This window comes from Adiantum capillus-veneris, chromosome 6 (genome assembly GCF_014529385.1).
Source record: "Adiantum capillus-veneris isolate H3 chromosome 6, ASM1452938v2, whole genome shotgun sequence".
Taxonomy (NCBI): domain Eukaryota; kingdom Viridiplantae; phylum Streptophyta; class Polypodiopsida; order Polypodiales; family Pteridaceae; genus Adiantum; species Adiantum capillus-veneris.
Genome location: NC_140936.1, coordinates 117,365,251 through 117,378,948, shown reverse-complemented (window position 1 = coordinate 117,378,948; position 13,698 = coordinate 117,365,251). Strand labels below are relative to the sequence as shown.

The 13,698-nt window shown below is 50.0% G+C and overlaps 1 protein-coding gene across 18 annotated transcripts in view; it reads left to right on the top strand.

Moving 5' to 3' along the window:
• The window catches only part of LOC147456139 (uncharacterized), a 187,461-nt gene that overhangs the window by 144,583 nt on the left and 29,180 nt on the right, over nucleotides 1-13,698 (top strand). For all 18 annotated transcript variants that reach the window (XM_086514707.1, XM_086514701.1, XM_086514699.1 and 15 more), the window contains 2 exons: nucleotides 489-654; nucleotides 739-808. In XM_086514707.1, the coding sequence (XP_086370833.1) occupies nucleotides 489-654; nucleotides 739-808 (236 nt within the window). The remainder of the gene's footprint in view (nucleotides 1-488; nucleotides 655-738; nucleotides 809-13,698) is intronic.

The following is a 13,698-nucleotide window of genomic DNA, read 5'->3' as shown; positions in this document are numbered from 1 at the left end:
ACAAATCACGACATCCTGTGAGGCATGACCCATAATTACATATTGGAGAGCGGTGAGCGCAACATGGTGAAGGATTTACAGCTGAACTTTTATGTGTCCATGCAGGGAAGAACGACCTTTTAATTTTTATTTCATGGTCAGTCTTAGCTTAACACTTGAGCATGCTTTCATACATTTTTTTTTGTCCCTCTGTAATTCAGATGGAGATGAAAAGGCAATGTCTGTTTCTTTGTAGTACAGCCTTGTACAGAGTAGAATGAAGAGGAGGGCTGGTTTTTATTTGGGTTAGATTGTGTTCCTTTAGGTTGTGAAAGAGTATTTTTTGAGAAGAGGGGCTCAGCTTACAATAAATACTGAAATGCACTTGTTGTATAAACTCAGATATACACTGTGATCACTTACTTTGATGAATTAATCTCAGCTCTGCTCGAGTTGAGCTTTTTGGTTAGCAAATTGTGCAGTGCATTGACTGGATTTTTCCATGACAGCTCTGAAGTATGCTACCTCATTTCCAGTGATACTAGTGTCAGCTTTGAAGTACCATGTCGCAGTTGAGATTTGGGATGGAGTCTACAGGCCACTGTGGCTCTTCTCTGGGCTGATAAACACTTGCTTTTCCTTCTACTGGGATATCAGACGTGACTGGGATCTTAAGTGAGTAGAAGCTATGTTTTGTTTTTTGGCTTCATTATTACATTCACCAGTTGTGCTTTCTAATACTATCTATAATTTTTGCAGTTTTTTTTTGGGCCTATTCAACTCGAAATACCCCCTTCTCAGAGCCAACTTATTGTACAGTAGCCATTTGGTAGGTGTCTTCTCTCTCTCTCTTTTTTGTCGTAAAGTGTATCATACTGATTACCTAAACAAGGTCAAACGACCCATCAAACAACTATCTACAAAGTCTACAAGTCCAATATCTCGACATGAACATGAAAAGCCCATAACCAAGATGGCAGAGCAGTCATGCTAGACGATCAAGCAATGAATGTCGCTGCCAAGATGCCATCTTTCAGATCTGTGCATTTGCCATAGAAATGACCCCAGCAGTGGTGCACGAAGAAACATTCCCAAGCAAAATACCTCTGAACCTGAATACGTGCTGTTGAGCACCACTTGCACCATAAAAAAAGAAGGCATTGTGTGTGGTCCAATTATGCCAAAACCCCAGTAATGAAGCATATCAAAAAGCAACTGAAGATGCTGAGGATAACATGCATGAGAGCGTTTTCCAAAAAACCAGTCACAAGGAGAAAAAGATTCACCAGCAACATTAAACCAGAGAGATGAAACATTTTCTTGGCAAGAGGGCAAGTAATGAGCGATGTCCTTTGAAAGTGGTGCAAAAGAGACACATGCCAATGGAAAGACGAAAATGGTGCAAGCTCGCTCCCAATACAAGCCCTCCCACCATAGCCCGCCAAAGAAACACCTTTCCCTTATAAGGAAGGTGAGTATGCTAGCCTCGAAACAATATCTCTCTGTAGCGTGGATAGTGTGTCGTGCTCTCTACAGTGGGTGCTCCTCAGTGCAATGTGCGTGACATCTCACTCAAAACAAAATGAAAACAAAGAAAATAATAGATAACAGCTGATCAACACAAGACACGACAGTAGACCAGAACATAAGGACTCGACTATCTCAAAGAACCGATACAGACTCTGGCGTGGCAGCACTCTCAGCTCCAGCCCAGAACTCACACAGGTACAATCGGGGAGTCGAGGCTTAGATGTGCAGGGATGATGCAGACATGCTGTGTGTATAGACTCACTACTCTAGACGACGACGCTGGACCATATATGAAGAAGATCATGCGATGACCCAATAGCTACTACTCATATGTACAACCATAAAGAGCCACCAATGGCTCATAAATGTCAGCCATCTAAGTCTATCTCCAAACTGAGTGGTGGTGACTTGGCCACGATGTCCACTAGACCACCGTCCGTATCCGTGCCACGTGTCACTGCCCAGCCCAGAGAGTCCATCCAGTGTGAACTAGACCAGGCCAACTGTACTAACTGTATGTCCTGTGAAAGTGACACTGTAGCCTGCTACAGGTTGCCTGCCACAAGACCGCTCACCGTCTCGGTGAGAGAAACAACTAACTGAAACTGCTAATCGACCGCAAAAGAAACCTCTATTGCACTGCACTGTCATTGTGAAAAAAAACTGCCTTGCAGTTACCCAAGAGAAAGATTAGTGGCCACACCACCCGAAGCATCAATCTCTGAAGGTGGAGCCATCAAATCAATGGTGGGGCCCTGTTGTATGTGGGCTCTCCTGTCCGCAACTGGGCCGCCTGGGAAGGGGCCAGCCACCTGCTGCTATGCAGAGGGTAGCACCTGTTCTGTGTGTACTGAGGACGTCGAGTAACATAGCCATGGCGGTGTGCTCCAGCAATACTGTCGCAGCAAGGAACGTTCTGCGTCTGAGGCAATGGTGACGATTGAAATCCCTAAGGATACTGTTGATTGTAGTACTGAACTAGAGTCCGTGGGTAGAGTCCCATAAATTGCTGAGAAGGACCCGTTGCTGCATTTGTACAGGTGTACTTGCTCCAGTCCCTCCATACCCCATATTCATCATCGTAGGTTGGGTTGCCCTATATTCATGTAAGAGCAATTCTCTAAATCCTTGTACCTGAGCTTGAAGGTCATTAATCATTTGAGACTTTAACTTCAAGGCCTGTTGGAGTGCGAAAATAGTAGCATCCTGATCGGCGATGGCGCTCTCAGCGACTCGCAGAGATCCCACCATAGCTACGTAAGTAGTTGCATGACGTTGGTGTGCAGCTGCCAACCGCACTGCTCCAAGCTCAATGGTGGCAATGGCTTGCCTGGACTCCTGCAGTATCTCCTCAGATAGGCGAAAAAGTGATGTAGAGTCCGGCATTGTGGAAGATCCTGTAACGGTGTCAGGTGGGAGAGGGTTGGCTAGTGGTATTGTTGGTGACACTATGGTGGCAAGTGGCACTGCTCGTGGTGGACTGAGCGCATGCCTCTCTGGTGGAGTAGAGACGGTTGGAGTGGTTGCAGCAAGACTAGGCATAGGAGAAGAAGCAACTCCAACTGGGGCTTGGGAGCTAGTCACTGTGGTAGGAGTAAAAATAGCAGCAATAGAGAGAGAAACACACATTGTAGAAGCCACAATTGTGACATGCATAGTGTGATCTGTAGCGCTTGAACTTACCATCGAACCAGTAGCGGGAGTATGCGAGGAACGTCGAACAGGTTGCTTCACTCGAAGCTGCTGGCTTTCCGAAACTGACAGTGATATTAAAGATTCTACTGAGTTATTCACTACTTTTGCCCTCTTTTTCTTCGGTTTCCCAGGTAGATCCATTGTCTGTTCAATAGCTTTCTCTTTTGCCTTAGAGCTTTTACGTCTCATATTCTGATCCACATCCACATCCATGGGGCTAACATGTATGTTAATGACCCAGGCCAATAAGGGAGCTGCAAAGCATTAAAAGCTGGATTGCACAGATTGCACCTGAGCTCTGAATCTTTTTGCCCGCGACTGTAAAGAGGTAAATAGAATTTGATGAAAACCACATGGGATGGTGTTGATGAGGCAGTATAGGCCATCGCAGTGCGAGAACATAGTAGGCACGTCACATTTGCCCTTGCTTACTTTAGCAGCTCTGACCAGAAAGTAGTACTTGAAAATGACCCAATGCTTTTTATTTCTTGCATAGTCAGCATGACTAGTACTAAGTAGCTCTTTGCATGCTTCAATGGTCGCATCTTTCGAAAGTTATGAATAAGTTATGAATAACTTCTTGAAGAGACGGATGAGGCTGCTGCAGATGGAAGTTCAAAGTGAATTTGGTTTGAGTTTTGGAGGAAGGAGGTCGAGGAATTTGATGGCTCAGCACCTGTGTGATGGTCTTTTTCTTCTTGTCCTTCACAGCATCTTCCTGTTGCCTAGAAGAGTCAGACTTAGAGTTAGAGGCAGAGCCGGAGTCAGAAGCTTTGTAGCTCTCATCACTGTGATCTGTGGAGGATAGATGAGTGAGGCCATGGCTGGAGGTTTCTACATCTTCTTCTTCTGTAGAACTTCGAGAAGGTTCAGTGGGTCTTTGTTGAGACAGCTTTCTTCCGAGCCTTCTTGCTTGTACCAGCCATCTTGAATTGATCTTCTTCCGAAGCGTAAGAAAATTGAAACAGGTTCTGCCTGAAAAGCGTGAGATCTGTCCGTGGAGAATGTAGAAGGAGCCGAAAATAGGGATCGCTTGTAGGGGGAAGAGGGACGCGATAGATTGACCCGATTACTGTAGGGAGGCAGAGGGTGGGCTATAGAGTGCAGGAGGGGCGAGGGGGTTTGGTTAGGGTAGGGGCGATAGCAGAGAGGGGATGAGGGTAGGGGCGATGGGCTTAGGATAGGGGCGAGAGATATTAGATAGGGGGGCGAGGGAAAAATTTGTGAAGAGCCGAGTGGAAGAAGATTGTTTGGGTGGGGGCGAGAGATATTAGATAGGGGGGCGAGGGAAAAATTTGTGAAGAGCCGAGTGGAAGAAGATTGTTTGGGTGGGGGCGAGGGAGATTAGTTGGGTAGGGGCGAGGGGAAATTAGAGGGTAGGGGCGAGGGAGGGGTGGTGAGGGGCGAGGGGGAGATAGGTTGGGTAGGGGCGAGGAGATTAGAGGGTAGGGGCGAGGGGGAAATTAGAGGGTAGGGGCGAGGGGATTAGTTGGGTAGGAGCGAGGGGGAATCAGAGGGTAGGGGCGAGGGGATTAGAGGGTAGGGGTGAGGGAGGGGTGGTGAGGGGCGAGAGTGGAGGGGACAAGGGGATTAGAGGGTAGGGGCAAGGGGAGATGGGTGAGTAGGGGCGAGGGGGGAATTAGAGGGGTAGGGGCGAGGGGGTTAGAGGGTAGGGGCGAGGGAGGGGTGGTGAGGGGCGAGAGTAGATAGTAAGGCCCAGAGGTAGATAGGGGCGGTTAGGACATAGTGCACCAGAGAGAAAGGAGAAAGGGAGAGAAAGGAAGTTGTAATGTGCTGCCAGCATAAAAAATTTGCATGCTTCCTTTAACTAGGATCTGGTCAATCAGAAAAGTTAGAGCGACCATTCCCAGCTTCGAGCAAACCTGCATGTAAGTGTGAGAGAGAGGGGAAGAGCAATGAAAGGAGTATGGCAGCAGGAGTGAAGTTACGAAAGAGATCACACCAGAAAGGCAAGGAACTAGATGTGTGTGTGTGAGAGCTCACCATAAGAGAGAGAGGGGAAGGGAGGTACAGCAGAGCAGGTTTGAACGTGTTAGAAACAGTACGAAAAATCAAAGATCTATCCGATGAGAGCTGAACCTCGGACATTCAACAAATCCATGAGGAGAGAGAGGCAGTAGAAACAAACAGAGCAGTAACGCTGGATCATAGTAGGACTCCAAAAGCCCAATTCTATCAATGAGAGGAGAGCAAAATTGATGCACGCAGTCAAACGAGGAGAATTTTAAAGATAACACCGATTACAACTGAGATGCAACTGACACGAGGAAGACTTGAGAAGAGGAAAAAGGGAAAGACGGAGAGAGCTGAGGACGGGACAATCATAAGGTTGTTGGTGGGAGGGATAAAATACCTAGATTTCTAAAGAGTCAGGGCAAGTGAGTGATAGCACTTAATTCTTGATCCATTTACTAGTGGCAAGGGAACGCTTGCTAGAGTGACTAATTGGACAGCCCCCTGTGGCAAAATCTCTTGTACCATGAATGGCCCTTGCCAGGCTGGGACCAGCTTCTTAGCCTTTTTTAGATATTTAGCCTGATAGAGTAGCACCAATGTTCCTTGCATTATTTTCGGCTTTCTGAGATGGCGATCATGCCATGCTTTGCGACGAGTTACTCGGCTTGCAGAGCCTGTGAAGCTAACATCCTGCTTTCTTCTAACATTGAGAGACGAGAGAGGTTTGCGGAAGCAATCTGCGTTGTGACGCGAACGCTTCCCACTCTTGCTGAACCTGAGTTGAACTCATATGGTGCAAGTGCTTCCAGACTAAAAGCTAGCTGGAATGGGGTGTGGTTAGTGGTTGCCTTGAAGGAGGTACGATAAGCCCAAACTGTGCCAAGGATAGCCTGAGCCCAAGAAGTTGGATGCAGGTGACAAGCTTTCCTAAGAAGCGCGATTAGCACTTTGTTAGTGCTCTCGGCTTGTCCATGGTAAGCGCAAGATTTGCGATGAAAAATCTTGTAGCTCGTGAGGAGTGTGGAGATCAGGTCGTTGACGAAATGACTACCTCGATCACTGGTGATTTTCAAAGGGCACTCAAACCTGCAAAAAATATTTTTATACAGAAATTTTGCAACAGTGGCGGCTATACAGTCGATGGTAGCCACCACTTCGGCCCACTTTGTTGCATAATCTGTCGCTACCAAGGGATACTGACGATTGCCGAGTTGAGCAGGTGCAGTAATTGGACCAACAAAGTCCAAGCTCCATCGCTCGAAGGGCAACTAGGCCATAGATACCTCCAGAGGTCGATTGGATTGCTTGCTAGGCTTGGGCGCACATCGCTGACAGACATTACAAATCTTGACATGAGCAATAGCATCCTGAATAGATAGGGCCACCATAAGCCCGTTTGTAAGATTTTTTGCGCCGTGATGTGACCAGGGTAATGGCCACTTGTAGGACCACTGTGTGCATCTTCCAGAATGTGTTCTACTTCATGAGGGGAGACTCACCAGCGCAACACACCATCTGGCCCAGATTTGTAGAGCTGTCCGCCAATCAAAGAGAAGGGTCTAGACTTCAGCCAGAGTCTTCTTTTTGGCAAGGGAGAAGCATTCTCAGGATATAGTCCAGTATAGAGCAGATGTAACACATCTCCATACCATTATGGGGTCGTGTCGGCCTTAAAGAGATGACTGTCTGGAAAGTCATCATCAATCCCAGTATCGGGCTCACTTGTATGTATGCGAGAGAGATGGTCGGCCATGACGTGCGGCTTGCCTGGACTAAGAACTACTTCGAAATCGAATTCCTGGAATATCAGCAGTCATCTCTAAACTCTTCTTGCAACTTGGGGTTTATTCAGAAGATAGCGTAGCACATGATGATCCGCGATGATAGTGAAGTGAACCCCTAACAAGTAATGACGAAACTTTTGTGAAGAATACACCATAGCCAAACCTTGCCTTTGTGTGGTGCTTTAGTTGCGCTCTGCTTTGGTAAGCAGGCCACTTGCATAGTGAACAGGGCGATCCAGGTTGTACTTCTTACTAGGCTGAGTCAGCACAGCACCCACAGCCAGTTGACTGGCATCAATATGCACATGAAAAGGGAGAGACGAATCTAGAGCCACTAGAATAGGTGCTTCAGTGAAGTGTTTTTTGAGGTATGCAAATGCTTTAGCCTCTGCATTGGACCATTGAAAGGGGACAATAGCACGGGTGAGTTGGGTCAGTGGTTGAGCCACCTGTGCATACATGCGTATAAATCTGCGATGATAACCTGTGTGGCCTACAAAGCTCTCAACACCTTTCGGGTTGATGGGAGGTGGTAACTTCAAGATGGCCACAATCTTCTCTGGGTCAGGCGCTAAACCTTTGGTAGACACCACATGGCCCAGAAGTGTGCCCTCAGTGACCAAAAAATGACATTTGTTTGAGCTTTAGGCGTGCCTCTCTGCACCTAAGGAAGACAGCAGAGAGCTGAGCGAGGTGCTCCTCTAGATTTTCCACTGGGGTTCAACATTGGGCACCTGAGAAGGTTGAAAAATTGTCCATGAAGATGCGAAGATGATTCGTAAGTAAAGGACAGAATATGAGATATACTGCTCGATTGAAGGAGGGTGGAGCGTTTTCAACCCAAACAACATTCTAGTGTAGATAAACATACCCCAGGGAGTCACGAAAGCCGTTTTAATCCGATCACTTGGATGGATGCCCAACTGATTGTATTCAATGAACCCATCCATGAAGCTGTACAATACATGCCCTGCTACATCTTCTAGCACTCACTCAGTGAAAGGTGTGGGAAAACCATCTGGGATAGTTACCTTGTTCAGAGTGCGGTAATCTACGCACACATGGATTTTATTGGACTGCTTCTTAGGCGCTATCACCATGGATGATAACCACTTAGAGTGCTCCACAGGTACAATGATCCATGCCTCTTGCATTTTTTCAAGCTCTGACTTGACAACCTCTGTATACTTTGGGTTGAGCTTGTAAGCTCGGCCTCTGACAGGCTTAGCCCCTTCAACCAGAGGGATAGTGTGGACACCCAATTATGGTGGGATCCCTTCCAAGTCCCTGTAGGACCAAGCAAAAACATATTTAAAAGAGCGTATAAAAGAAACTACCTGATCAAGTAATGCGGGATTTGCTCCCACAACCAAGCTGCTAAGAGGATGTGCTGAGGGTTGTCACGCTCGCCCAAGTTGACTTCTTTGACCAGGTCAGGAGGTGTAACTGGGGAGGGTGCTTCGGAAGATGAAAAGTGAGTTGCCTCTCGGAGCTTCGAGACATCATGGGCTGGTGTTTGATCGATTGGAAACTCTGCATACTCCTCTTGTAACCATCCTGGTGGAAGCTCCTCGAAGGGTAAATCTTCAGAATCAGACATAGCAGAGTGCTTTTGAGGGGGCGGGACGTCAGACCCGGGAGATGTTAGAGAAAGAATGGAAAATTGGCGAGCTCATGCAGAGGAGATTTCTTCCCCCTTCGGTGATGTGTTATAGGTTCACCAAGGCCGACGGCTTCCATCAGAGGAACACTTGAATCATGGTCATCAGTGACTAACACACTTGCTTCTTGGTTGTGGAATGTGAACGCGCTCGTTGCTGCTGTTCGACACCCCCCCTTGCTGCGCCATCGCTGCTCCCCCCCCCCCCCCCCCCCCCCCCCCCCCACGCCCCCTCCCCTCCCTGCGCAGCCTCTCGCCCCCGCTGCCCCCCCCCGCTGTCCCTGCTCACCCGCTTGCTATCCACCCCGCTGTCCCTACTCGCCCACTTGTTGCCCCCCCCCCCCCCCCCCCCCGCTATCCCTGCTCGTGCTGCCCGCCCACTGTCCCTGCTCGCCCACCCGCTACCTGCAGCTCCCGCCCATACACCCCCCCCCCCCCGCTTTCCTTATTCCCCGAGGTTTTCTGCACTTTGGATTGAGCCGCATTGACCTCATTGGGCAGTGCTAGGCGCACCTTTTTGCAGTTTCTCCCCGCCGTCAGTTCTTCCGCCACAGCAGTAGACACAGATGGAGGCTCCAGCTCCACCACAGAGGGACTCGTCTGAAGCCCCCTCGCCCGACCCCACTGAGCCCACCATTCGACTTGCTCTTTCGCTGATAGAGCAAGCGAGCCTAGCCGCAGAGGTAGAGCGATTGCAGGGAACTTCTGTTATCTGCAAGATTCTCGGCACTCGACCTAGCAGAGGAGAGCTGTGTGACCTTCTCCAGGCCCGCCTTCTCGCAGAGGTGGGCAGGATCTTGGACGTACAAATACTCGGATGCGGTTACTACCAGATGAGTTTGAGACCTCCGAGATGGCGTCCAAGGTCATCGCCATGAGTCCACCGACCATCCGAGCAGCACGTGCCCACTTTCGACAGTGGAGATATGGTTTCGACCCTGCTTCGGATGTTCTAGTAGAGGAGGCAGACATCCCCATCTCTGTCTGCTTTCCGGGTTTGCGGAGGGGGTACTTACCACTTCTGTCCAAGATAGCCTCAGCTATTGGGACTGTCTTGGAGACACCTCGGACGGCAGCCTCAGTAGCTGCCAAGCGGCTGGCATTCCCCTCAGTTCGCGTTTTGGTCAGAGATACTCACACGCTCCCGAAGGTTATCCTTGTGCCTCGGGTGAGTGGGGGTTGGTTCAGACAGAGTGTGGAGTTTTCGGGCCTCCCAAACTAGTGCTTATTTGTCGACAGATGGGCCATCTAGCGAAGGCCTGTCCACGGAGGAGGCCTCGACCTACACCACAGCCTCAGCCCCAGATGCAAGGGCTGGCCAACAGACACAGCCAGAGACAACGTACACAGGCAGAGCCACCCTCTGAGCCTGGGGCTCCAGTGGAGGAGGAATGGCAGCAGGTCTGTTGTAGATGTCGACAGGGGCCACAGCGTCAGATTGGCACTCAGTGTGGTCCTCAGGCACCTACTCAGGAGCAGTGGGTTCCCACGGGGAACCATTTTGGTCCTCTAGAGCAGGATGCGGTCCCTGCCCTAGCCCCTTCCCCAGCTTCACCCTCGACAGCCCCTCCCCCCCCATCCTAGAGTTCCCTCCATCTGCCTCATCCTCCCCCCCACCTCCTGCTCCCGCCACCTCTTTCCCCCGCCCTTCTACCTCTGTCGCTCCTTCCCGCCCCTCTTCTCCACCGCTCCCCCCATCTCCTTCTCCCCCCCCTCCTGCTACAGTTCCACATTCGACCTAGGGGGTAGGGCCTTCTCCTGCGGCTAGGAGATCTCTTGGTAGCGCCTTTGCCACGAGTCGCTTAGCGAGAGAGGGACAGCCTTTCCTGCGGCCCCCTCTGCAGGTTCAGACATCTTCCCTTGCAGCTATCCCTCGTGGTCTGACGAGGATTGACATCCGGCACCGATGGGACTTCTTCGAGTAAAGATGTTTGCAGGTACAGATATCTTCCCTTGCAGCTATCCCTTGTGGTCTGACGAGGATTGACATCCGGCACCGATGGGACTTCTTCGACTACGGCTTTACTCGTTTTCTCGGCGACCCCTCAGCAGACCATGAGGCAGCCTGCTTCAGGATCCATGTTCTGTTCCTTGCCGCTAGGGGGACAGAGGCCTTGGACTCAGTAGTTGGCTTCTCCTCTCCCCTCTGCGGCAGAGACCAGACAGAGTGGACTCTCGACTCAGTGTTGGAATGGTTGCACACACAGGTACTAGAGTTCTCTCACCACATGGGAGAACTAGGAGTTACAGATTTGCTCCAAACTTTGTGGCCATTGGCCAAGTTGGCAGTGACACCTCCAGACTCAGCAAGATGTAGACACATTGTGGTTTACTTCTTTGTCGATACATAGTGCTTGCCATGCTATGTATACATTCATGAGGACTCCTAGACAGAGGAGGTTGCTTTACATACGGCTCCCTCTGCTTGGGCTTGGGCCAAGCACTCATTGCAGTCACGCCTATGTAGAGGACGCTCGGATGCGGATTTTGTAGCGCGGATAATGTGTCGTGCTCTCTACAGTGGGTGGTCCTCAGTGCAATGTGCGGGACAATCTCACTCAAATATACTGAACAAAAAGGAAACAATAGACGTCAACAAAGCTCACAAAGACACAACAGCAGACCAAAACATATGACTCGACTATCTCAAAGACTGATAAAGACTTTGGCGTGGCATCACACTCAGCTCCAGCCCAAGACTCACAGGTACAATGGGGGTGTTGAGGCTCTGATGTGCAGGGATGGTGAAGACTTGCTCTGTGTATAGACTCACTCTCTAGAGGACGATGTTGGACCAAAGGTGAAGAAGATAACCCCGATGACCAACCGCTACTACTCATATGTACCACCATAAAGAGCCACCAACGGCTCATAAATGTCAGCCATGTGGTGACCTGGCCACAATGTCCACTATACCAGTCCGTATCTCTGCTGCCATGTGTCACTGCCCAGCCTAGAGAGTCCGTCCAATGTGAACCATCCTAGACAAACTGTACTAACTGTGTATCCTGTGAAAGTGACACTGTAGCTTGCTACAGGTTGCCCGCCACAAGACCGCTCACCGTGCCGATGAGAGGAATACTGAAAAAACTGTGAAAGAAAACAATTAGGTACTACATCTGTACATCTTTCTTGAAGCAGGTTCTAGGCCCAAAAGTGGAGTTTAAACACACTGCACTGTTTGCAAACGTTTTAAGCTTTGAATAGGCGGGACTCAGTATGATTGCATAATCCAAGAATCCCGATTGGCAAAAAATGATGCTCTACAGCAAAGAGATAAGCTCAGTTTGATTCCAACGCATCTTTATCTGCCCTAACCATAGTGATAGGAAAATGACTTGGTCCATGCTTGCAGTTGCAGATGAACCTTGCCACACTTTTGCAACAACACTCTTCTTGAAAGGAGGGATGACCATAAGCCCGAGTAACACCGCAAATAGGGTTAAGCTCCATCATGAGGGTAGAACAGAAAGGCCTTCACAGCAATAGGATGGCAACCATCGAGCCATCTTATCATGCAGGGTGGTGTGAGGAAAAACTTGCTACAGGATGGCAACCAAGTGAAAGTTGAGAGTCAGCTATGATGCGGAGGTGGGGGGGGGGGGGGGAAACATGCTTAGGCTGAGAGGGGTGGGGAGGCATAGATAAGGTTCTGGTTAGGGGCGAGTGGAAGGGAGGGGGTGGATAGGGGCGAGGGGGCAAGGGGGGGCTGAGGGAGGGTAGGGGTGGGTAGGGGCGAGGGTGAAGGGGGTTGGGTTGGGGCGAGGGGGCTGGGTTGGGTAGGGGCGAGGGTTTAAGTGAAGGGGCGAGGGGGAAGGGGGTGGGTAGGGGCGAGGGGAAGTGAGGGGGAGGGTAGGGGCGAGAGGGGGTGGGTAGGGGCGAGGGGAAGTGAGGGGGTGGGTAGGGGGCGAGGGGAGGGACTAGGGCAAGTGAGGGGGCGAGGGCGACAGGGATAGACAAGGGGTCTGAGGGGGAGGGAAGGGGGCGAGGGCAGGGAGGGGGTGGGGTGAATAGGGCGAGAGCTGGGCAATGGAGAGGGATAGACAAGGGGGACGAGGAGTGGCGGGGGATGATGGAGCTGCTCTCCTCCACCAGCCTGCATTTACTGTTTAAGCTTTAAGCTTCTTGCTACAATCTGCAGCTTTAGAAGCGGCCTGTGAGTTATACTGAGCTTCACCCTCACTTACCGTTACTGATTGCAACCCAAAGTCAATATGAGAAAGGATATGCCAAGGCGACACCGCCCTACCGCACATGCGATCCTCATGCTTGTCCCTGTGGAAAGCGACAATTTCATCTGTTGAACAACAGAATGCAGGAACCGGCACCAAAGGAGGATTTTGTAGAAGTCGGCACCAATGGAGGAGGGCCTGCCGCCAGGAGCCTACAGCAGCAGCGGACAACATTGGGGAGAACTCTAGTGCCTGCTCTATATTGTTTTGGTGACTCTCATGTAGATGATGGGAACAACAATGTTCAGCGCTCTTGATGATCTCTTTGCCACAGCTGTGAACCCTAAGGATGTGGGCATTCTGATTGTGGGTAAGGTCGAGGGGGTAAGGGTAGATAGGTACAAGTAAGGAGCAAACAACTATCATGAGCAAGACAGCTATCATGATCTTGGAATTCATCTTGCAGGACGGGCTCTGAGAAGGGAGTTTGCTAGACACAGAGGAGAGCTTTGTTCTGGTCAGAGAAGCAGACACCACAGGGGTTGATGTTTGAGGTGTAGTGAACTCCTGTAGGGGAGATTTCTTCCCGCTTATATACGTTTTCATAGGCTTTCCAAATTCAACGGCTTCCATCAAGAGGGCTTTCACCGAGGGCGCATCAGGGGTATCTTCTATGACCTTCAACTCTTGAGTTGGCACATTAGGTTTAGTGACTGTGGAAACATTTGAAGAGGGTGTATCTTCAGGCCAAGAGTGAATAGAGACTCCATAACAAGGCATAGATTTGGTAGCCTCCAACCACTCGAGCAGATCTTCATCTGACCCTTTAGGTGTAGAAGGCTGTTCTTGTTCAGGTTTGGTTTCCATTGACAAAGAAACTTGCTGCACCACGGGATCCATA